The sequence below is a fragment of the Perna viridis genome, chromosome 7 (genome assembly GCF_037379345.1).
Source record: "Perna viridis isolate PV_CMFRI_1.1 ecotype Kerala chromosome 7, ASM3737934v1, whole genome shotgun sequence".
In the NCBI taxonomy this organism is placed as follows: Eukaryota; Metazoa; Mollusca; class Bivalvia; order Mytilida; family Mytilidae; genus Perna; species Perna viridis.
In genome coordinates this window covers 20,714,022-20,741,300 of record NC_142451.1, presented here as the reverse complement: position 1 = coordinate 20,741,300, position 27,279 = coordinate 20,714,022, and the positions used below count along the sequence as shown (strand labels likewise).

The window sequence follows — 27,279 nt, the reverse complement described above, 5'->3', positions numbered from 1 at the left end:
ACGAAATAAACATGCATCTTTCATGTAATATATATCTTAATCTCATACGTACAAGATTGAAGTCATTACTACTGAAGTTATCATGAACTCATGGATCGTTACGGTATATCCATCTGAACAATGAAAACTGATTAGTTTGACGTGTCATAGTTTTCCTTTCCTCTTTTGTCTAACCCCGGACTTGACTTTTTATGAGCAACTCGGTGGATGTATCTAGAAAAGCAGTGGACGCTTACCCTACCAGTGCACCTGGTCCATGCTCCCAGTTTTTAGTGGAGTCCGAGTTGTTCATTTACTTTTGTTACTTTGTAAGTATTATTTTCGTTACTTTACGTTCTTTGTAGTGTTTGTCAGTTTTACATGTCTGGTCTTTGTACCTGGATTACATTCTTTTGATTTCCGCTAGAATCTTGGTTCCCTTGATTACTCTTTTACATCTGTATTGGGCAAAGATCCACTTGTTACAATTTTTCGTCTCATGAATGAATTAATGGAATGGGTTTAACATACATTTCATTTTTTTATTGATGCATACACTGTACTTCTCACCGTTACCAAAAAATCAGACTTATACATGTATATGTTAGGATAAAGTGGAGAACTTTGTGCAATATATAACTTAAGGAAAGTAAATCAAGAAACGTACACGGATTGAAATCCATAATTCCGGTTTTAATATTGGATGACATTACATATGAGAATATAACAGGAATGGATATTATATAATATCATTATGTCAAAGAAAGAACAACCCAACCTAGATGAATTAGTATTTTAAATCAAAAGGTACTACCTTAGGCTAGTATTACGGGGCGCCGAATGGGACTCTTGTTCTTTCTTTGACAGATATAGTAACCGCGGGTCTCGCAGGTTTCCGATTACTTCGAGCATGGTAATATCATATGGATGATGCCCTATTATGCAAAAGTAACACTTTATTATATATTACTTACTTTTGCAGAATAGCTCATCACCCATATGGTATGTCCTTGCTCGAAATAATCGGAAACCTGCGTCTGCAAGACCCGCGGTTACTATATCCAATGAGAAACCTTCGTACAAAATCGTGATGAGAGAATTCATTTGCATATCCAAAGAATTCAGTAAACTAATTTGCATACAAAATTGACTTTCGAGACATAAAATTCAATTTTGTCTCAAAAATGAATTTCGTCATTAAAAAATGAAGTGATCATTAAACAAGTCTGTGTAACATAGTTTTGTACGACAAAACTGATTTTGTTATGACGGAATTCAATTTTGTTCACACAAAATTGATTTTGATTACAAAAAGATCGAGTCCCATTCGGCGCCCCGTAGGTATTCCACAGCAAAATACGTTCTTTTTATTTTTTGCTCATTTTTTGATTTATACGCAATTAAGTGCATTTTTGCGTATAGAGAGTTACGCCCCTGAAAACATTAACAAGATAGTTCTGTTAAGTTTCTTCGCCTCTTAGTAAACTTGAACATTTCTTTCATCTTTTCTTTCTCTATTGGTTATGTGTGATGCTATCCCGTGCCTTGTGCGGATTTCAGCCAAACCAGCGCGACTTGACCATTCACCAACCTAAATTTACTCAATTGTTATAATAATACACATGTTACATGACTGGTTGGGTGCATTATTATTCATCCCGCCTCGCATGCGAGACGGGAATAATAAATTGCTATCATATATTCCCCCTAAGCAAAAACCCCCACACAAATAAATGCACGGTTCCTGTCCTCTGGAATTCAGTATTTTTCTTATCCTACCTCTCTTTGAAGTGGGGCTGTAATTTATCATGAGGTTATACTACTGTGATTTATGGAGCCTGATAATAAGATGAGTGTTTGTAAACCAGAAAACGAAATAAAAGAAAGCATGTAAACCACGAAACAAAAAAGATAATTAAACAAATGAAACGTAAACAATCTACAAAGAAAAGGAATAAAACCAAACAAAAGGTGTGATACCTCATAAAGAAATTCGAACGACTGTGAATGAACTAAATGGCGAATTGACGGAGGGGTTTTAGCTGTAGTTTGAGGACCGAATGTCGTTTTAAAGAAAACGTCCGGTATTGCATTTGTGTTCAATGCTTATTTGAATGTTTCTTTCTAAAAGACGTTTCCCTCGTTTCAATTTCTGAGCTATCCAAATGACGTCTTCATTCAGTTTAGATAACATGTAGCACTTAGTTGTATTTCTTTTATACGTACATGCTTAGAACTACATGCATGTAAATGTATGCCAAAACCTGAAATAAAATTGCTTACCGGAAACAAGAGGACTATCGGAAAACCTCTGCCTTTATAGTTGCACAAAAGAAAAACCTTGGAGGCAATAGGTGGATGGAGGTTACAGACCACCAATTCAACCAATGAGCATTTGGAACGTACGCAAAAATAGTCCTACGCAGAAATTACCCCTGTTCCTCATAGTGCTGTGAAAAAAGTTCTCATCTCATTTAAAAAATTTAAACAGTTTCTGAAAGGAAAAACATTTCTGTACATTTTATAGGTGCATTTTGCTTCTTGTGATGTAAAGCCTAATCTCCATAATGATTTCTAAATATACCCCTATCTTGTGAAAACACTGGGATTTCCCATGCTATTTATAGACACTTCACTTCCGGTGACCAGTACTGCACTGCAAGTCTGCTAACCCCACATGCCATTCTGAGGATTGTGAGCTGGCATATGTAGAATCATGCTGATATATAGTCCTCTGCAGGTTAAAGTTAAGGTAAAGTCCAGAGAAGCCATTGAATATTGTGAAATTAGCATAGAAGCCTATGGGAAGTGGAATTAGTGGTTTTTAGCCTGGATATGTCCGGAATTTGACTGGTCCGATTCTAAAATTAAAGTTAAACTAGTTGAATTTTTTTACCATTACTTTTTTCTTAGCTCCTCGCTTCGCACCGAAATTCTTGGATGAGTTGTTGTTTATTTATAGTGCTATCCAACTATTTTTTAGCGCCACCTGGTGGACAGAACTACTTTGATTCGCGTATGACTACAATTCCGGCAAAATTTTCGAGAAGAAATTCACCTTTTTACATCCAATGTTAATTCTTAGTATGGCGGAAATGGCCGAATAGTTCAGATTATTTTTAGTGCAGCGGAAATGGCCGAGTAGTTCCGATGGACAAGAGGGATCAGACAAAGTTCTATATGTGTTTTGTTCCTCTGTAGGTATTGTATCGATTAAAACAAAAAAATGTAACATCAAATTTTCAATTTGATATCTAAAATGTATATGTCCAGGGAAGACATTATGGTATAAAAAGTGCTCTTGGAAATAACTATAAACATGACTTTTTATGCAATGTATTAGTGTGCTAAGGAAAGTTGGAGGTTACATAAACCAGCCTAACAGTTGCGTTTTGTTTTTTTTTTCTGTGTGTTTTACTTACATCTTTTTGTTTCCTTTCTTCTTGTTTCGTTTTGATTCCGTTTCGCGATTTACAATTAATCTTACAAGCACACCTCTCTAAATGGAACAATTACCACTTAAAACGCACAAAATCAATAAAATGGATTCAATAAAATTTGATGAACTAATTTCATTTCCCGTACAAGTAAAGAAAATAATTTCGGAATGATTTTGGTGTGGTTATTTTGGGTGTTTGCCGTTTCCATAGGAAAGGGTCAGTATTACATAAGTTTAGTATCAATCATCATCCTCCACAAAAAAAAATCGCTATATGAACACAATAAATCTTACACCCACGAACTCATACATGTAACTAGACAACAGACGACGAGAAACCAAACATGGACAGGAAGTAAAAAATGAAACGAGCGAAACAAATAAGCGAATATGCAAATTTAAGCCGGAAAGTCGGGGGGGGGGGTGGACACCAATACTTCTTTGATAGGGGATTCTGTGTACCAATTCTTAAAGTTCTACAAATACGAAAATAATTACATAAGATGACAGGACCAGGATGTTTTTAACTATCTATGGCATGCCAAAGTGGACAAAAATAAGTTTTCTAATATTACAAAACCTTTTATTAATATTAAAAAGTCATTTGATATTAAAAATTCAATTGAATTTCTAATATTAAAAATGATTTTTTAATATTAGGAATTGATTTTCTAATATTAGAAAATGGATTTGTTGTATTCAATGCCGAACTTTTTTAATATTAGAAAATCATTTTGTAATATTAAATATGTGCCTGATTTTGCTATATTGCAAAGTGATTTTTTTATTATTACAAATTCATTTTCTAATATTACAAAATCATTTTCTAATATTACAAATTAAATTTGTAATATTACTAAATGTGTGATATTTTGTAATATTGCTAAATCAGGAATTTGTTATATTAGAAAGTGAATTTTTGTTATACAAAATGAATTTCTAATATTAAAAAGTATTTTCTAATATTAAAAAATGATTTTGTAATATTGAAAAAATATTTTCTAATACTACAAAATATTGATTTTTGTCCACTTTGGCTTGCCATAACTATCCATATATCTCGTAATTACATTGTAAATTTTATTGACTTGGCATATAATCATGTTTGTTTTCCCCGACTATTCACATATTTGCAAGCTGGGAAATGTTACTTTTAAAAGTAAAGTCCAGGTGTTGATCTCATACAAGCTGAATTGTGTAGGATTTTTTTCATCATATCTGAGTGTATTGTGTGAATTATCTGATTTCTGTTTTTACTCTGGTAAAGTACCTAATATGTGGAATAGGGGATACCATAACCCCAATACCAAAATGTTCTAAATCTGATCCTAGAGGTCCTTTATCTCACAAGAAATAACTCTAGCTCCTTTTGTTTATAAGATGATTTGTGTCAGTAGCATTCTGAAGAATAGGTTATAGTTAAGGAGGTAGACCTAGGTAAGGGAAACAACTCTTGAAATCAGTGATATGTTTGTATCATATTCAATTTCATTAATGCCTATCAAGCTTTCATTTGAAACAGACTGAAGTCAATCCAAGTTACTTTGATGCTTACATGAGATTGATGTAAAATGCTGAATACAAACGTTTCGATGATTTTTAAGAGTTGTGTCCCTCACCCAAGGTCTACCTCCTTAAATGGCAAAGGGAGGTAATCAAAAGAATTTTACAAAAATAAAAAAAATAAATGTTAGATGAACTCTATATATGGTGTGTTAATAAAGAGCTTAGTGTCAATATTAAACAAAATCATTAAAAATTTAGAAATTCATTTGTAACTAAATAATAAATTTGATTTTTTCAATTAATGGTAATGTAATGGAATGTGTTAGAAGTTATCAATTTTTAGGATTGTTGCTTACAGAATTTTTGGATTATCAATTAATGACTAAGGCAGTAGCCAAATCAATTAGTAGAGCTTTAGGCTTTTTGATTGCAATAAAGCAAAGCTTATGGAGGCTTCTAGCACAATATTATCTCAAAATTATATAATATAATGGTTTGGTTGACAGTAATCAACTATGGTGCTGTTATTTTGGGAAATAGGGATTTCACATGTATTAATGCTGTTCAAAACAGGGCAATGGGATTTTTCATGGAAGTTGGTAAATACACTCCCAATGATGCCATAGCTTGGGATATGGGTTGGAAACCCCCCTATGTTAGGCAATTGGCATGCATTTTTAGATGCTGGGCAAAATGTTCTAATATGGACCCAAATAGAATTAATTGTAATATTTTAAATGGTCTATACGAAAATATAATGCCAAATTAATAAGTAGGGCTATAAAGTAATGGAAATGTTGAAACAGTATAATTATGAGCAATATTTTAATTTTGAAATAAGTATAATGCACAAAAATGTTGTCAAACAACTCGAGGAAGATATGTTTATAAAAATTAAGAGAGACAAACTAGTGTTTAAGAGTTAGCTCATATGCTGATGGTAGTAAAATTAAAAACATATAAATTGTATAAGCAAGAATTTTGTACAAAGACATATTGAAAAAAAAAACATTTCTTGTATTAAACAAAGAAGTGTTTATGCTGGTTTTAAATGTGGAGTTGCCCCTCTTAAAATAAAAACTGGTAGATATAGTCCATGGGTTGGGAGAGTCCACAGTGCACCCATTACGTTTTGTAATATTTTGTCCTCTTCGGGACAATAAAAGCATAATTTTGTTTGACAATGTGATTGATACAAGAAGATCTCCATAATAAATGTCAGACAGACAATGCGTACAGTTCGTGTATGCTATAAACGATCATTTTCTTTCACATTAGGGCAGATTTTAGTGGGTAGGGGTTTCTTTCTTTCGCCCAAATGGCCTGAAATACGTTTAATTGTGTATTGCCTTGGCTCATTAGAAATGTTAGATGCTACATAAAAGTGTTTGAATATACAAAAGCTTGTTTGAATTGGGATACTTGAAAAACATCGCCCATTACAGGCGAAATGGAAGAAAATATTAAAATCCGAAAATTCCCAAGTTTATGAAAAACTCATTATTGTCAGCTTGATACTGAAAATAACTCGCCTGAAATTAGAAGATATGTTGAATACATCGATAATTAAAACGATAGTACCCAACATATCTATTTTTTACATCGATTATGTGCTAAAATTAACATTTGGGTTCATATTTACATGTAGGTATTATTTTCATGGGTAGGGGTGGCAATTTTTCAAATAATTGGACTTGGAAAAGTTCAAATATTTATTACTTGGGCTCATTACGAAGCTAAGACACTATATAATATAATTGTATTTGAATATACAAAAGCTTATTTGAAGTACGGTATTTGAAAAAATGCTAATTATAGGTGAAATGGAAGGAAATATGAAATTCTGAAAATTCCCGTTTTTTACTTATTATTGTAACATTGAAACTGGACAAAAATACGCCCTGAAATGAGAAGATATGTTGGATACATTGATAATGTAAACAATAGACATTAAATAGTACACAACATGTCTATTGTACACCGTTTATATTTTAATTATTAACATTTGGGTTCATGTTGAGGCATTTATTTTCATGTGTATGGGTGGCAATTTTTCACTTAACTTGAGTTAGAAAAGTTCAAATATTTATAACTTGGGCTCATTTTGAAGCTAAGACACTATCTAAATGTAATGTATCACATACAATCTTGATTGAACTACGGTATTCTGAAAAAGGGAAATAACGTGTGATATAGAAAAAATTCTGAAATTCTGAAAATTTCCTTTTTTACGATTTTATGGTAATTTTTACCCAAAAAAGAAAATCTAAGTGCCTTAATTGATCAGATATATTGGGAACATCATTATCTTAATTATGAATACCTAAAATATGAGTTTGCTGTGAATGAGAATTCTGTTTAATACTGAGACCAGTTTTCTAGGGGTAGGAGTAATATTTTTAATATTTTTTTGAAAATCCTTTCTTGAAAATTAGTTTTTCGTGGTTCATTTATGGTAACAATTAAATTATCAAACGAATGATACCATATTTGAGACGTTTTAGTTGACCAATAACGTGTAGAGTAGAATTTATGGGACATTGACCGAAAAATCGAAAATCCCATTTTTCGCTTTTTTTTTTGGATAAATTCTGACTACAAAAAGCCAAAATTCATCAAAAAAAAACAAAAAACAAAAAAACCCAGAAGTATAGATTGTAATAATACTAAACAGAAAATACCGAATAAATCATTTTTTACTGGCTAGGGGTTTTTATATTGAAAAATATGTCAATTTAAGCGATTTTTCGGGGGGTAGGAGGTACATATTTTCATTTTACCGTACGTAAAACCGTAAGTGAAACCGCTAAGTGATGATATATACATATGTTAGTTTACTTCGTACTGTAGAAAGAAGAACTTCGTAGAATAAAAAAAAACTTTTAAAATATGTTTGCCTCAACGAGGTATGAAATAGCCAATAATACAAAAATGCTTCAGTTTATATTTTGGCGACAAAATGATTCGTTATTGGGAGGTACAAGGGTACCTGAAAATCCTTTTGGTTGATGAGTGAGGATGCACGGGAGGGGTATCTCAGCCCACGTACTAATATGAAATATGTGGAAATTTTTAAAAGAACTGTTTCAATTGCAGTACTGATAATGACGATGAGTTACATGTTGTTATACAATGCCCTGTATATGCAGATCCTCAATGATGCAACACTTTTAAATGCACATTTTAATCTGTTATCAGAAAATGAAATCAGAGCGCCGATGGTGTTGAAAGTCTTGAGACAATTATAGATATTTTTAAAAGAACTTTATAATCCGCTGATGGTAATTTGTTCTTTCTGTACTTCCAAAAAGATTAATACGCTCCCGAAGGGAGCGTAAATGGCTGTATTATCAACTGGGTCATGTATACTTATGGGCAGAAAAGGCATCAATATCCAGTTTGTGCATGTAAATTCGGGAACTTAAAAACAGTATAATGGCAGCTTCATTTTCGTACACTTTGAAAAATGTGATTGAGAACAGAACCAGTCTCAGTAGCGTTTTTTGATTAAGTTCAAAACATATTATATTTTTTCCAAAATATGGATTGTCAAAACAGTCAACAGAAGGCGCTAAAATGTTTACGAAAATACCATTACCCATAATTCCATACGATTGCCAAAACGACCCCAAGACATTTCGGACTACAACAATCGAACCAATAACGTATATCCGTTTTTTGACTTAGTTTATATGCTCCCAAAGGAAGCTTTTATTCTTGTATTATCAAGTTGGTTCTGTATACTTATGGCAACAAAAAACATCAATATCCGGTTTGTATCTGCATTTTCAGGAGCTGAAAAACAGCATAATGGCAGCTTCATTTGCGTTTACTTGTATGTGTGTGATTGAGAACCAAACCAGTCTCGGAAAATATTTGCTAGTTTCGATAATTAAATAGAAATCGAATCAGAGCGTTTCCAAGATAGGGTTGGCCTTATATGGTCTAAATGTTTAAGAAAATTATGTAATCAATATTACCCATAATTCTCGGGTCATAAAAATTGCGAAACGAAAACAAATCAAAACGAAACGAAAATAATCGATAAAAGAAAGGATCGAAACGAATCAATTAAATAAAATGAATCAAAGCGTTATAAAACAAAATTTAACTATATAAAAAGAAAGAGAATGAAGCGAAACTAAATGCACTAAAAGAAATCTTTTAACATGTTTCGCAAATTATAAGAAACATAATGTTAACCAGAGCCGAAAGACATTTCGGACCATGACAACCAATAATTCCTTATGAATGCTGGACATTTCGGCCAATAGACATATCAGACCATGACAATTAGTAAAATGCTTTAGGACAAATATATATCATTACAAAATTTACCATACTTGAAGGTTATAAGTATAATATATCAAATCAGAGCTTGAGGAATGAAGCAAGCAATCTTAATCAACATTTGTTTCTTCATCACTTGACTGATAACCAAAACTGTCCGCACTGTAGGGACCACATTGGAGGTAATCATCATTTCTTGTTATCTTGCAATTATTATGCTCTCCACAGGAGGTCACTGCAGTCTGTCTGCTTAGACCTTAACATAATATTGCTGACAGACATTTAATTTTTCATAAAATATAATAGTATTGATTTTATTAAAAAAAATACTAATTTATTGATCTATTCATAAGCATTATAAATGATATATTTATTATGCACTTTAATTTAATTATTGCTAGATACTAAAAATCATTTCAAATCAATTCCATCTGCCTTAATGAAGGGATCGGTGCATGATGTCAAGTAAACATGAAATATGCAGAAAAATACTTCTTTTGTCAAGATCGAGTATAATATATATATAAGCTGCTTTAAAAATTATGTGTCACTACTTTCTAATATGGATTATAGAAACGAACAAAATTGAATAACTTTCAGCTCAAAATGTGTAAAAAAATCAAACTATTAAATATTTACAGGGATTTTGTTTATTTATAACAGACTTTTGTACTACTGGTGTATGTAAAATTCAACACTCAGAAGGACCATGCTGTTTAAAATTAAAATGATAATATATCAAAAATACTTTCACTCAGAGTACGTTTCATAAATAGATTCATGTCACTAATTACTATCCTCTTTTACATTCATCATATACCAGTACATTCAATTATTTTCAAATTACTTGTCGACTGGATTCATGTGCGCCTTTCTTTAAGTGTGTCTAGTTTGAATATGGCCATCATGCTAGTGACGCTTCTGTCATATCTGTCTTGTAGTTGCCGGTAATGAATCTGGCTGCTTGTCTCTGTACTTGCTCTAGTTTGTTTATACCTGTAATTGTAAATGGGTCCCACATGATGGCTCCATATTCCATCGTTGATCTTACAAGTGGGATGTTACCGATTTTCTTTCAGTTTTGTGGGCGGTAATCGAAATACCTACGTAGAAATTGAAAGTCCAGGATGCAATTGGCTTTCTTAGTCACATTTGCTATTTGAGTAGACCACTTTAGGTCATCGCAAGCCCAGATACGTTTTTTGTACCTGTTTCAGGGTTGAGTGTGTACAATATCTGGCTTTTGTTACGAATTCTCACGGTGAAACACTTCTTGGCGTTGAACATCTCACCCCAATTTTTCTAGATTTTCCAGGTCGGCTTGTAGAATATTATGATCTTCCGCTGTTTTGATTTTTCTTTATACGGCAATTAGTCATCTCAAAATAGTCGAAATATAACGATTTTACTAAGTCTGGTAGGTCGTTGATATGACAAAGAAACAGGATGGTCCTAGGACTGTTCCTTGCAGGAATCTAGAGTCGACTTAACTTCTTTGGAGTGTTCCTTTTCAAGTACCACCATCATTGTTCTTTGGATGAGAAACATACGCAACTATGTTGGCTTTTTATCACGGCTTTGTGAACTTATTACACATCAGATGGAAGTAAACAACATGTTTCTAATATCACTTTGATATAATAAACAACATAAACAATTTTTTGCGTAGTTTCCCTTTAGGTTACAGACCATCAATTCAACCAATGAGGATTTGAAACGTACGCAAAAATAGTCCAACGCAGAAATTACGTCCTGTTCCTCACAGTACTGTGAGAAAAGTTCTCATTTTATTTCATAAATTAAAACAGTTTCTGAAAGCAAAAACATTTCTGTACATTTTATAAGTTAATTTTTCTTCAATTGCTGTAAAACCTAATCTCCATAATGATTTCCCCCTATATACCCCTATTTTGTGAAAATACTGGGATTTCCCATGCTATTTATAGACCCTTCACTTCCGATGACCAGTATTGCACTGCAAGTCTGTTTACCCCACATTGTGAGCTGACATATGTAGAATCATGCCGATATATAGTCCTCTGCAAGTTAAACTTAAGGTAAAGTCTAGAGAAGCCACTGACTGTTGTGAAATTAGCATTGAAGCTTATGGGAAGTGGAATTAGTCGGTTCTAGCCTTTAATGAGCATAGAGGATCCGCATCCACAATATGGAGCATTAAAACAATGGATAATATAGCATGACAGAAAAATTATTAAATGCAAAAAGTCATGTAAATTTCAAGTAAACGAGAAAATATTTTCCTCAAATTTACAGTAATTAATTTCGTATTTCTGAAATGGCGGTGGCTTGCACGGTAGTCGGTCAAAGCTCATGGACATATTAATCTGATTGGTGGATTTTGGGAAACGTACATAATTTGAAATAAAAAAAAAAAACTGAAAGTTAAAATTGTAAATTGAATGAATAATTAATTAATAACTTCTTATAGGACAGTTAGGCTTCGTAAACAACGAGAGAAAAGCTATTAAAGATTTATTTAAACGGTTACAAGTCTTCGCATTTTTGTTATGCTTTGTCTTCACAACATTTATATAAAAGTGTTCTTTTTTAGTTTCGATGTTTATCTTTTGCAGAGTTACCAAAAGCTATCTATAGACCAAGTTTTGAGAGTAGTTGGTACAAAATAAAAGCCCAGGATCAAAACTTCAAGAAGCTTACAATTGAACACAATTTAGGTGAATATCCTGTCAAGGTAGACATTCAAGTTAAAGTCGTGGATTATGGGAAATCATATGTTTTTACTGGTGTAGGATCTTCCCATGTTGATGACGATTTCGACGCACGATATGGTGGCGTAGTTTATATGTACAACCAAAATGACGTAGTGATGACGTCTCCCTTGAAGAACAACGACAATGGATATGGTAGCGTGGCTTATACAGGTTATTCCACATAACTTAATATATTTATATCACACTAATAATACATTTATGTCTTGCATATTGTCATTGGCGGGCTAGATATAATATTTTTCAGCGATCGATTTGTGTGGCTTTTTATTTTAGCTGAGTGTTAGGTGTACTTGATTGTGGTTTTTCCTTTTAAAGGCGGTGATGAACTCTAGCTAAGTTGCAATTTTTTATAGTTTCTTAACATCCAGATTCTTCGTGTAGCATAACATAGACATAAAACATATATCAACATGTGTCAAATTAAATAATCACATACTTTCCATTTAACAAGATTTCATCAGATAAAATATACTGGTTGGTTTTGTTCCAAATAGCGTCGTGAGCCATTTGCAAGGTTAAGTAAAGATATTATACTCTATGTACTTAGTATATACTATGGTCTACAGAAATTTTATGTGGTTGGATATCGTTCCTCTACCAATGTAATGCTTTAACTTAATTATATTAATTAAAAATAGCATCTTCCTACTGCTACATATAGTAATCGCGCATTATACTACTTACTGTGCATAACTTCATAAAGAGTTAAAAATAAAGAATTACATCTTGCAATGGCTGTTTGCTTTCCCCTATCCGTAAATTCTAATTCCGTATCAAAATGCACCGCACATATGCTTTTATGTTATATTCTTACAAAGACTGGATTAACGTAAGTTTACGAAACGCTTACGGTATGACGACATGAATGCACCTGAGTTGGTGAGGAGAATATGTGAGACTTCCATCTGAGAAAGCTTAATACATTTCTACACAGCCAATAATTTCCAAATTATTATTGAATAAATAAATAGATATACATGAGACTATCGAAGAACCTGTTTCGCTCATCTGACAAACCATGTCTTCTTAAATAAGAAAGTAAAAAGTAAAAGTATCATGCTGAAAAAGAGCATATATTGATGAATGCTGTAAATTCAACTAAGGCACTGTAAAATGTTGGAAATGCCTTTAAAGTATTTTTAGAAGTCTGGAAACAATTTGGGCAGGTGTCCCCCTGTGCCCTGTTATTCCAGGAATATGGCTGCCCAGAACAAACTTTCGTCATCACCATTCAACTTAGAACACAATGTTTCCTATGGAAGCAAAAATCATTAGAATCCGAGCAACTGGCGAAAATGGCCGCCAAAAAAAATATTCAATACTGCCAGTTAACTCAGAATATCATATTTATTTTATGAGTAGCTTTCATTTACATTATTCTTCTATAGTTGAGGAAAAAATAGCTAAAAAAAGCAATTTGACCTCATTGTTCTATTTTTAGTAACAAATGTTTCAAAGAAGATTATCAAAGATGTACACTTACAAAACGACAAAAAAAAAATCTGTTCCTTGGGCCGTAACTCCAACATCGGGCGACAAATCATTTTGAAAATTTTGGCATAGGTCTGTCCTCTGATGGTAAACAATATGACCCCAATCAGAATTTTGCTAACTTCAACGTTTTTTGAGAGAGTAATCAAGGAAAGCAAGATTTTAGCAAAAAAAACTGTATTTGACCCCTATGTTCTAATTTTAGGAACAGCAGCCATGTTTTTCACGGATCAAAAATCCAAACGGTCATTTTGTGCACGATACCGTAAGAAACATCAAACCAACTTTCATTGAATTCTGTACTGTTGTTTCTTAGAAGATTTTTGAAAGTAATAACATCAAAAACAGCAAAACACATCGAAAAGGGCAAAAACTCCAACATGGGTCAACAGATTTTCACAAAAAAATTGACCATAGAATTATCTTGTCATGCTGAACACTTTATATCATGTCAGAATTTGGTTACACCTAATGGTTTTGGAGATATATGAGAAATACTGCTGTCATACCCCTATGTTCTGTTTTTAGTAATGGCGGCCATGTTTTTTGACGGATCAAAAATCCAAACTGTCATATTGTCCAGAGTACCATAAGGAACATGCATGCTAAGTCTCATTCAAATCCATTACGTAGTTTCAGAGGAGAAGATTTTTGAACAATTGTTAACGACGACGACGACAAATAGGAGATTTCATCTACATTGTAAAAATTAGCAGTTATGAAGAAACACGTGACGAACTGAAATGGAGTTTGAATGTAACCATGCAGATAGCAACAAAATTACTTATGCGTGGGCATTCGATATATATGCATATGTAATGTTCTACCGGTGTCGAAAGGACTTCCCCTGACAACTAAGATTGAATTTATTGAAAATGTTTGAAATCTGTCAAAGCAAATAATATGCTTAACGAAAAGAAAAAAGAAAAAAAAAATTGAACGAAGAACAGAATGTGAAGAAAAAACATAATTATTAAATAAATATTTGCGTTTTCGACACTTCTGCTCTGAAGGGGGGCATTCGTTTACTCCAGTGTCCGGCCTTGTTATTTACTGAAACTTTTCGTTTACTTACCATTTACATACTAAAAAAGGCTAAACCCAGGCAAAAACGATTTTCGCCATAAGTTACGTGCCCTATTTTCACTAATCTCTTACGAAATAGAGAGACTTGTAGGAGGTTTTTTGACCACGTGGTTCAGCAAACTAAATACTTAGTCAAAAGTTGTCTGGATACAATACGCCTTTATGGCTAGAATATTAATCTTTTTTAAGCACATAGCCAAAATTTCCTGTAAAGAAAAATGTAACTAAATCAAGTTTCCCTCGATTTGAGAATTTACACAGTGACTCCATTGAGCACCAATATTTCCTTATAATGCATGGATGAACGGCAAAAAATGTTTTGTTGGCAAACTGAGCACTTATTTGAGTAATTATGCAATATCCATGTTGATTTATTTTCAGAGCCGAATTCGATATAAACCGAACATATCCCAATTTTAAAGCTTCGTGCAGTGGCAGTCGTTCGTTTTTTCTGTTACTAACCGCTGCAAACAGGCCTTTCGAAATTTTCGGACATAATTTAAATCAAGCGTCCTTTGACAAACGGATATTGTCGGGTAAAATCATTCACACTTTCCCGATTTTGCAAGATTCTTGCACTTTCCAAGAGGGCTGGCTGCAGCGTATAGAGTAAATTTCTAACATCAGACGCTGTTTCGGAGGAGCTTAATCCCTTTTACATTTTCAGTCGGGAACTTTCACAGTACCTTACCCACCATTAATGTATTTTCACATTTTGGGATATAATATCCTAGAAACGGAAAGGTTGACCAGCTGATTTCTGATAAAGACATCACTTTTTGTTTAAGAAATAAAATAAAATTTGAGCAGTTTTTTTGATAGTGTCCTTAATTAACTGACATAATAGTCGCCCTGAGTATTCATAATATATAGATTTTCAGTTGCCCGAACTCGATCGTGAACACATTTATTTTATTTGCTGGTATTTGAACAACTTATTTTAATTTTCTGTGGATGAAATAGGTCAGTTTATCGTTTTAGGTTGTAGGTCGTGTGAAGTGAAATAGTAAAGACGATCTATTCAGTTCTACATTCTTCCCTAAATGGTATATTACATATCTTCATGACAATAATGCCATTCTTATTTTTGAAAAAGCGACTAAATAAGATTATTACAAGTTAATTATTCAAGATTATTAAAAGCGGTGATTAAGAATCGAGATCAATATATACTGTCCATGTATTTGATAAAAACTTTTTTTATAGAGGTTGAACTTCAATGTTCCGAAAACAAATTATCGTAATTCATCTAAACTGGGGATTTTCAGGGGAGTCATACATGTACCAAGGACCAAGCAACATTAGTATGAACAACTTTTATTTAGAGGGAGAAGTGAAAGTAAGAGTATGGCTAGCTGCCGATCTACCACCTGCAGTTTTCGATACATCACTTCAAATGCAAAGTAAATACATTATATTATCATGACATTGAAAACAAGAGACAACTATACACTAACACTATAATAAAATACAGACATACAAATTAGAACCACAGTAAATGAACGCGTTGTAGAGAATTCAATGGTCTAAGCTGATTTGTAGCATCAGTGCAACATACTATTTCGAGAAGGCGGGCATCAGTCATGTAGTTTCGACACAATGTGGTATTTGTAATGTAACAATGAAAGGTTATATGTATTCAATGATAGTATATCACTTGTATATGAATATATTGTTTGAAGTATAAAGTTAATAATATTGACGTCGTTGATGTCATCTGTACAAATGGTTTTGTATCTACTTTACATGGTTGTTTTATTAGAAATTTGTTCAAGAAATCAAATTGAATAAAAAGACACAAGTAATTTGAATTACAACGAAACTTAACTATGAAATCACCTACCATACAGTTTTGGTAAGTCACGAGTTCTCTTGTCCAACCCTTCATTATATTGTCTCAAAGATACAGTACATTACCAAATCCCACGAAACTCTTGAGTAGTTTCTATGATGCATACTTCATATCCCATATTATATAATGAAAACCTATGTAAATAGTAAATGGATTTATAAAACAACTCCAAATAAAGTGAAAAGCTACACGACGACGCTGCTGCTATATTTATTAATTACATCATATATCTTACACAACATCAACATAAACTATAGGTATCAGTCTTGTGTTAAATATTCAGACATGGAGGCTAAAAAATATAGTGCGCTTCCTTTTTGCCTTTTCCTGTTTTTGTTTCTTGGCAAATGACTATAATTTTTCATCACAAGTACAGGGTAAATATCAATCTATGACAAAAGAAAATTGTTTTTGAGGAAAAACAGTATTTTTATGAAAAATAATGCTTCAGAAAAGGCGTCTATTTTATGAACTCAAAATAAAAGTGAAAGTAGAAATAGTCTACTTTTAGTTTGACCTGTCCTGGTGTACCAAAGTTCGTGCCTTTTTGATCTAACATGGGGAAAAGAATACAAGAGTGAGACCTATAATCTTTTAGCATACAGATCTGTAGACGCACTAAAATCCTAAAAAATGTGTGCCAAACATAGGTAAAATCTTGCCCAGTCCTATCAATCTTGTGTTACTGAGGGGGGGGGGTGGGGGGGTGGGGGATTTACCCAAGTTAACGCTTTGACGCCGTCGTGCTGAATGACCGCAAACCTAATTTCGCTTGAAAACTGTGAAGACTCGCACGCCACCTCAACACAATGAATGACAGCAAGAGAAAATAATTTCACTCTAATTCACTATGTTCAAACGCGTGAAATCATATTAATATTATTGATCTTCTAGGATTTGGTAAGAAAAAGTCACAAACAAACACATTATATAAAGCTTAAATAATGAATGACAACTTTTCAAACGGTAATTCATATAATGAACTTAATTTTCAAGTGAGTTTGTCACCTTATTTTCCTTTCAAAGCAATTTTAAACAATATCTAAGATATCAAAAAGGGGATACAGCTATTAGCAGTTATAACAGACATTTATCTTAAACATGGATATTTGAACTCGAAAACACTAGGATAAATACCTTTATTACAAAAAAGTGGTCAAATAATGTAATTTTTTTTCTCATCACAGATGGCGACTATAAAGAAGTTCCTCATAGCCATGGAGAATATCCCGACATGGTTACGGTGCAGATTTTGGTTGACAATGGATATATATCGGATGGGCAAGGTTATATAATAGAATGAACTGATTTACAACATGGGTTTATTCACAATGTATGTCTAAAAAAATAAGGTCATATAAAGTCTTTGGTCAGTTTAGAGTTTTTTTTTTATAGTAGATCTAGTTTAGGTTAAACATATTTTATTGCTAAAATTTGTACAGGCAATTGGATTGGACATAATAGATCTGATAGGAATAGTCCCAGATTTGTAACCAAGAAAAACACAATTTTGTAATAACTGTAGGACACTACAAGTTGAAAGCACACATTATCAACACATTAATTATCTACTGTTGTTTCTCTGTTTAGGTACAGTGTTAGAATCTGTTCATCCTGTTGGGCACGGCTATGGATTGGTTTATGGCTATGATGATAAGAAAGTTAGAATTTGGGGTAAGCTAAGTTGTCTTCAAAATATTATTATAAGCCATGCTAAATACATGCCAAAAAACTTTTCTGAAGGTTTCTAAAAAGCAACGTTTTTTTGCCTCGACCCATTCGAATTTTCTTTTTTCCATGGCGTGGTGACAAATTTGCTTTCCTCGATATTCGCTCCGATATATTTTTTTTTTTGGTTTCTAATTGATTTTTGTAAGACCATGTTATCGTCCTGATTATGTATAGAAAATTTGCGACTGGAAATAAAGAAACAAAGAACAAGTAACTAAGGTCTCACTAACCACTTCTAACAATTCCATTACTTCACATGTTAACAAAGTAATTTTCAAAGTTTTACTGTGAATTCCCAGAATAAATGACATCTTAAGAGTTGCATACCATTGCGAAGCTTGGAAAATAAGGTTGTCAAAATCATTATGCTAATAGTACGATGATTGTAGAAATTCTTTTAAAACAAATTACTTGAATAAATAATACCGAAAATCCACATTTTTTACCTTTTCTGCTAACTGACAGCACGAAGGCAAATTACTCACACATGTAAACAACATTCATACACTTTTTTAGTAACTTACAAATATGATTTTAAAGTACACCTTCTAAATTTTATTTTGACTACTTTTGATCAGAACACACACACATAATGTACTTACAACGCATAATTCTAGGTTCAGTATGTTTTTTTTTTGTACTACATAGGGGGTGGCTATTTGACCGGAAAGTAGTTACTAGTTAGTTAGTTAATAGTTAGGAAGACCTAAGTATTCAAAATGTTGATGAAGCAAACAAACCTGGCTCGTACAATTTAATAATTTGTCCAGTTAAGCCGTTTTGGTTGACAGACAGACAGGGAGTGATCATGATAACCAGTAGTGTATAAAAAGAAATACAAGTACAAATGTATATTTAATTCGTTATTTATTAATTAAGATTATCATTTTGTTATTTCATGCATTAAATGCTAATTATATAAGCATAATGTGATAACTTCAAAGGAATAATTATATACAGAGAGGATCGAACATGATCTATGACATTTGAATTTGATCTGAAACTACTTTTTCTCCTACAAATAACCGCCACAAAATAGGCCAATTTGAATATTATTATATCTAACACATCTTAGTAAACAATAAACACATGTACTCTCATATTCAAAAACACTCCGTTTCGTAACACACGTACTGAATTGAACAATAACACTTATTGATTCATCATATTTTTCAACAAAACTCAGTCATTTCAAAAACGCACTGAACTGAATAACAAAAGAAAGAAAGAAAAAAAAAGCACGTTAATTGATTCGTTTGTATTGATATTTTTTAACAGAAAATCCATTATTTCACAAAATTAGAGGAATGAACAAAATGTGAGCAATCGATAACATTGCTTCTTCTTTAAATGTGAGAGATTCTGCTCGTTATACTTTAGTTCCTATACCCTTTGTGAGCTACTTTTTCATTCGGGAATCAAGTACATTGCGAAAAGTAACAATTATCATGTCCTTTTTTCAAAAACGTTCTTCTCCTTCACGTTCATGTCTTTGCAGTTGCGCAATTGTTCACCGTGTATGCCGAATGGCATTATTCATTATTCGTTACGTTTATTTCATCAGCTTTGAACATGTGATTTCGTTTACCACTGTGCCTGTATTTCGACCTCACCAACCCCCATTCGTAGAACATATCGATGGACCATTTTTAGTACGTCGGGGCATTCGAGTTAGTTGGGGATGCGACAATTTCTTGATATCGTCGACTGTGATCGGTGTATCTTCATTGTCGTCCGATCCGAGAGTTCCCCCCAAAAAATTCCAATGTCGTACATGCTAATGGGTTGGGAGATACTCATATGTTTCCTAAAGTGGGAGCAAGTTGTGTTGTGCCGCTACAAAATTCTGATTATTCACGCCGCAACCACCCCCCTAACAAAACCCAACAAAAACAAAAAACAAAAACAAAAACCAAAACAAAAAAAACAAAACAAAACAAAAAACAAAACAAAACAAAACAAAGACAAAAAAAAACATAATTCTATCGACATATTAGAGCATTAATGCTTGCATGAGAAAGCACCACTTCTTTTGTGTCAAGCCAGTCTCGGAGACAGGGAGCGAAGGATAAGCTCTTGCCTGATCGATCGCCGTAAGATTTCTAATTGACACCACAAGGCTGCTGCAGACAGATATTTACTACCAAACGACAGCACAGGATCCTTGAGTCAATATGTTTTACATTGATCAGATAATGATTAATGGGTGTGGCCAATTTATGACACAGATCATCGCCTTTCTCGCGGGTTCGAAGTTTATTTGTCTAACTGAAATGACTGCTATAAAACATTTTTTTATTGCCTCATTTTCTTTTTAGAACATTGACGCACATGACATTTAATTCTTTTTTCCATTTCCTACAGTGGAATCAGTTGTAAAAATTAAGTTTTATATTAAAAAGAATCGACTATGTTATTACAAACTTAGAAAATAAACTATTATATCTTCAAAAACAAATCTCAAAAAGAATGTTATGTCTCAAATGCATCTGTTATCAATTGCTGTTATTAATTATAAAAATTGCAGATAGACTAAACATATTTTTACATTGTAAAATAGAGTATAAAACAGGTCAACACCTTGTAAACAAAGCCATATTATAAAATCATCACGATAGCAATGTAATAAACCGAAGTTGCAAATATATAATTTTCAAATTTGTATTAACACAGGTAATTGCGGTTAGACTGTAACACCGTAAAAATGTTGATATTTTAATAACACAATTATTATTTTTCAACACCTTTGTTTGTGTTTGTTTAGGAGGTCACATTGGTTTATTTGGAGCCAATGATGGATGGGGAGCAGAGTTGCCGCCTTTCAGTAAAGGGACGGTTCAAATAAGGGGATGAAAATTTGATAATTCGAACCGAGTTTATCAACGGAACATTAATATATCGAAAACGCAACAGGGAGAACTTTTCATAAAATTCCCTCGGAAGTACGATCTGTCTCATTATCTAGTCACTGTAAAAGTGAGTACAAAGTATATTATGTGAAGAACATCTTTTCTATGGTGTCATTACTTTCAAATTTTCTGCTCTTATATTCATAACAGGAATGACTCCTTGTCCCCCGTTTTTAAAGTAGACCTTTCACAATGTATAATATGTAAAAGCGGGTTTTATACAGTATGAGGGAAAAAGGGTTTTTTTTCAACTCAATTTTAAAAACTCACAAAAAGATACTTAAAACTATCGAATATGTAAAAAAACAAAACAAAACATTAGGCATTCTGCAAAACATTTACAAAGAAGGAAGGGGTTATTGACCTCCCCAACTAATTGCATATTTATTTAAAAATATCATTGACAATTTTGGGATTAGGTACTGTTTAATGTATCTAAATCATAAATGTAGTAATTGATTTTTCTTAAATTTTTGTCAGGTTAAACTACAGAAAGGAGATGGCAACAACGAAGGTATGGAATTCAATGCTATAGGGTCTGTTCAGGCCACTGGAAATATGGCTTTTGGAGGTCTGCTATATGTGTACACTACCACGGAACTGTTGCTATGGAAACCAATTCATGCAAATGGACATTTGGTTTTCATCGGTAGTAATTTCGGTTCAAATCAGAATATGCAATTTAGCGATGTTGCTGACGTTGATGTGTCAATTTATTATCTTTCAGGTAAACATATTTCCAACTGCTGAGAACCTTCATTGCTAAATACTTTCCTATAAATGATTTTTAATCAAAAGTAAACAGCAATTTTCATTCAACTGGCCATTTACAACATACAATGCATATAACTGTAAAATGACTGAACAATATTTGTATTACTGTTTTATATTAACTATTGTAAGATTTTCAAATTAGTTTTAAATGTGAAATTTATGATTGCGTTAAGATATGACTTAATGATGCAAAGTAAAACACCAAAATAGTAGATAAATAAAAAGATGAGAATAAAAAAGAGAAACGTCAAAAAGAGATATCCCAATTTGAGAATATCATAGTAGACACTGTCACCCATATATATCATATTTTTGGATAGTACAATTCCTTTAAATTTGTTAAATCATATTAATCATTTACGACACGAGGCTTGAAAATATCTATATAGCTGAACGTGCATGTAATTTATTATTTCAGATTTGACATTCCCGCAAAAATAGGTAAATTGTGGGAACGGATCGTAAGCGCCGTCCAATATATTGTTTGTTTGTTTGTTGGGGTTTAACGTCCGAGCAGCAATATTTCAGCTATATTCAGACAATGAACATGAAATGGATGATTAAATGAACATAAAATGAAAAAAAAAGATGGGACACAAGGATAATAGGGTCGACAAATTTTGATTGCCACTGGAAAAAGGGGGGATGGGTAAGGTCGGGCAATTTAGCCTCCTGTGGCGGAGCGCAAAGGTTCCTACTCCTATCGAATACTACAGCAGGGTTCTTTAACGTGCCAGGAACGTGGCATCTTTCCCAACACGCTGCACCACTATGGGTTGCGGTCAGGTTTTCCGTATTATAGCCTGACAACCCCAGCATGTAACACGCCAGGGGTACCCCATTCCACCACCTGAGGCACACATCCCAGTTGCTCTGTGGGCAGAGCGCCTAGCCCCGGCTAGGTTTCTGAGCACTATTTAGTCGCCTTTTACGACAAGCTTAGTGCTGCTGCAGGCCTATTCTTTTATCACCCGGACCTGCACGGGGCCCGTCCAATATATGTAAGATGTCTAAAACATGAATAGAACAAATTTGTTCTGTCGGAAATGACGCACATAATTCGGAAGTGTGTGTGTGAGAGCGGGCTTTATATTCCCAATGGTCAAGCTATCATCCACAAGTATAACGTCATTAACAAGTCGTTGTTTGACAGCAAATGATTCCGTTTCATAGGGAAATCATAATACTGTGTTCAAATTAACTAAAGCTTTAGTTTTTTTCCTAAATTAAAATCTCTAGGTTTTGATTTTTTTCAGATAACTGCTTTTCAAAGTCATCACAACCTTCTACGTGCACACCAGAACTCACAGACCTATTATTCATTGTTGATACATCTGTCAGTATGTTAAATCAGCTAGACAAAGTCAGGATATTTCTGCAGAGTTTAGTCAGCAAATTAACAATTGGAATAAATGATTTTCAAGTTGCTGCTATAACTTTTGACTTTTACTCCAAAGTTTGGTTTAGCTTTAACGAGTTCTATGGGTTATTGAACCCTAAGTCACACATTTTAGAAGCTTTAGGCAAGATTACAGGCAATAACGGATCAACATATACAACGTCGGCTCTTAATTTAGGTGAACGTGTGTATAATTGTTAATTACTATTGTCCTCGAGTTTCACTTTTTCAAACACCTTTTCATGATTATCAGTAGTTTTGTTAGTTAAAATTTAAGATGGGGATTTAAACATGACTTCATAACGTGGAATTGTTTATTTGTGACATAAAAAATGCAAATTCGTGCCTTTGTCGTCTGTGCAATACATTTTCAATAGCTTCATTTTTAATACCTTTTGCAAAAGTAGGAAAGTATTTTACCGTTTGTGTGAGTTTATTGTTGGCTATGAGTTATCTTTTGTTTTATTTGAAGAGTACTACCATAATGAATTAGTGTTCACTGCCTGAACTTCGAAAAACTAATGAAGTATTACCACTAAGGTTTTTAAAGCTGCTTTAGCTGTTATTTTTGTAAATTTTTATTTGTGTTGAAATACGCCTTAATTTTGAATTATTTCTACTAAATTGTACTTTTTCCTGTATAATTTCATATGATATCCAAAAATAAGATGCACTAAATAAATGAAATAGGTGTCGATACAAATATTGTTTTGCAAGACAAAAAGTCAACTTAGATAAAATTCGTATGCATATAACTTCTGTTGACATTTATTCGGGCATGTGCTGTAAGGGTCGATTCTTTAAAAAAATCTGATTGCAAAGCGAAAGTGGTTAATCAACGGCAAGGAAGACAGTTTCTTTGACGGGCTCAAGCCGTAAAAGAAAAAAAAAGTTCGAATATAGCGCAAGGATCCTTTTGTAAGTTACGTATAGTGATATAATATGGCACAAATGTGGTCAGTAATTGTCATTATTAATTTGAAAACTATTCAAGAAATAGATGAAATGAAATGAAAACAAGACATGTGCTTACCTGCGTACCCGATATTGCTATTTTTAACCAAGGTGTATGTCCTGTCGGTAATCTTCGGAAGTAATGGCGAAAAATAATTAGATTAGAGCTATCGATCTTCTTTGATTAAAAAAACCCCGTTGTTTTCACAATCTTCTGAAGGTATTATCGACATTTTTCGCTTCAATTGCATTACTACAAAATTTCATTGAATCAGCAAAATTCAGTAGAATCGAAAATGAACAAATTTGGCAGCTTTAAATTATTCACTTGGTCACACATGTCGTAGTTATATATACACCCATTTAGTTGTGCATCAAATGTTAAGATTAATTTGCATTATTTTTTAATGTGTTCGATCAAGTTTATAAAAAAAATATTTGTATTTAATTCTAGTGAGTTTTTTCCTCCCATTCTTTATCGGTGATTAAAAATACACGCTGCTCTTAAACCACCGGGCGCTGATTAAAACTTTGCGAGAGGTTTCTGCCTTTTTATTTTATTTTTTCAAATTTCAAGGGAGAAACTGCTTCCCCTTCAGCCTTTTATAGATAAAAACTATTTTAGAATCTCTATTTTGTATGGTAAAATTAAGACTTTAACATGATTGCTGAGGCTTTAATGTTTAGAATCTTAATTTTACCATGTGGAGTGGAGAAGTAAAACACTTATTACCGAAAGATAATCTACATTATTGATTTTTTAAATTAATAAATATAGGTATTAAGAAATTGTTCTCTCGGCGCCAGAGGAGATGGTGTAATACAGTTTATAGTGCTTGTATATGATGGTTTGTCAACTGATAGAAATGATGCAATCAAAAGAGCAACCAACATAAGGAGTAATGGCGGTCGTATAATCACTATTGGTGTAGGAGACTCTGTTTCTTACAGTGAACTACTGTCTATATCTGGTAATAATAAATATGTATTATCTCTGCAAGGTTCCGATAGCGTTGATAGACTTTACAGCCTCATAATGAGTGAAGCCCTACAACCGGCATGTTTACGTAAGTATGATCATTTGAACATTCCATATTCTTGCATTTGATGATGTCAGACACACTACAAGTCTTTTTTCTCAGTAAATGTATTCAAATGCTTGTGCAAGATCAACAAATAAAACATACTTCCTTTAATATTTTTCCTCTGTTTTATTTTGCACAGTAAACAATTAAACTGTAACGACTGGAAATTGTCTACTGTACAAAATGCGTGAAACTTCTTAACGGTTTCTTTTTTTCTAGTGCTCAGGCTACACATTTAAAATAATACTAGGTTGTTGTAGGATTGAATGTATCCGAAAGATTTTAGTTTACAGCTACCAAGTGTAACTATATGTAAGCGTGATTCCTTAAGACCTTTGACGCGTTTATTACTGTATAAATGAATTGTTTACAATGATTGGCGTATTATTTTCAGAGTGTTTCATTAACAAGGAAGCAGATATTATTATCATGTTAGACACATCCGGGAACCAATCAAGAGCAGATTTTACCGCTAGACAGAAAAGCATCGAGAAACTTATAACTAAAGCAGCAGTCATCAATCCTGACTTACTTTTCGGACTTCTACAGTATTCTGATGAACCTGACATGGTATTCAATGTATCATGGTCAACAGACAAGCACAAAATGATTAGTGCTCTTTTACAAGTTGACAGGGATCGTTTTAATTCTCCGAAAAACACATCACATGCTCTTGAATTCATTAGAACTGGTAGTATGAAATGGAGTTCTCGCCAAAATTCTACAAATTTTATTGTTTTGGTCACGAATGGCCATTTGCCAGATTCAGAAGAGGTAAAAAAAGAAATACACAGGCTTAAGCTTATCGGAGTTACCGTTTTTGCCATCGCAACCGGGAACGATGCTTTACATCGAAATTTGTACGACATATTATTATATCCTAATAATTTGTTTTATGTATCACCAAATGAGTTTTCAGATCTGGACGTTTTAGTAGCATTCACCATGAGTATCAAATGCACTTAACAGTATTAATGGCATCGTCTATAAACTTCATCGAATTTTATATTCTTATGAATTTAACAAAAGCAAGACATACCACCATTTATTTCGACCGGAATGAAAATTATACATAAAAGTAGACACGTAGATAAATAAACCTGGCTTGAATGAGTAAAGATGATTAAGTCTGATAAGATAACATGAAATATTAAGAATTAATTCTTTTTCAATACAAACATATGCAACCACATTATTTAATACATTGACGCATGCTCAGGCTGAAAGGACATGGATTTTTTGCTCTCACGAAAATCTTCGAAAATAACTTAAGAAACAGATCTTAGTGGAAACTTGAAGGTCGGAAATGTGTGTATAGACATTTACAAACTAAGCAAGATTATTGGAAGATGTAATTATAGAGAAAAGAACTTCATAAAATTTGAATGTTCATCGTCATGAGTAAAGCTCAGTCCAATGAATAGCTCTCTAGTCAAAACCTTAGAGCACCTCAGTTATCTTAAAGAGAGTTGTTATTAAAAGAAACACTATACTTATACCCGTTGACAATACTGTTAAATAGATCGTAATTTGTTTTCCTTATTATACACATACTTCTTGCATAAACACTGTCCATATGTGCTATGTAAACTGTTGGAAAATTGTTCCAAAAAGGTATTTTTTACAATGAAGAAAATCCGTGGATTTTTTGTTAACTTTTCCTCATATTCAATGGTGTATTGATGTAGATCGCAATCTTATTACGTCCAAGTAGAAATAAATATAACTTTTTATCCAAATTATCTTTGTTAAAGTCTCCTCATCAAAATGTTTACTACGTTTCATAGCGTAGTAAAATTGTGCATTCAACCGTAAATCAAAGCTTGTTGTTGATTGTTGTTGATAATTGAGATGTCACTCCTTGTATCTGGATTGGAATTCAATCCAGGTCCTCCTGTTAACGTTGATGATAATTTATCTGGAGACGGCAGTTCAATTTCTGATAGTGAATTCTCAGAATTTTCACATATTTATGATTTGTTGTCAAATTCGGTTTCGTTTCTACATTTAAATGTACAGAGTTTATTACCG

General features: G+C 33.0%; 1 protein-coding gene across 1 annotated transcript; it reads left to right on the top strand.

Annotated features, from left to right (window-relative positions):
- Nucleotides 1-3,347: 3,347 nt before the first annotated feature.
- On the top strand, nt 3,348-27,006 carry LOC148611737 (uncharacterized). The gene is made up of 11 exons (XM_088595322.1): nt 3,348-3,635; nt 11,809-12,117; nt 15,813-15,947; nt 17,584-17,682; nt 17,987-18,070; nt 20,892-20,951; nt 20,982-21,103; nt 21,517-21,763; nt 23,067-23,395; nt 24,942-25,230; nt 25,643-27,006. Exons 1-11 carry the CDS (start codon nt 3,587-3,589, stop codon nt 26,212-26,214), a joined length of 2,295 nt encoding a protein of 764 aa, XP_088451448.1. The 5' UTR covers nt 3,348-3,586; the 3' UTR covers nt 26,215-27,006.
- The last annotated feature ends 273 nt before the right edge of the window (nt 27,007-27,279 follow it).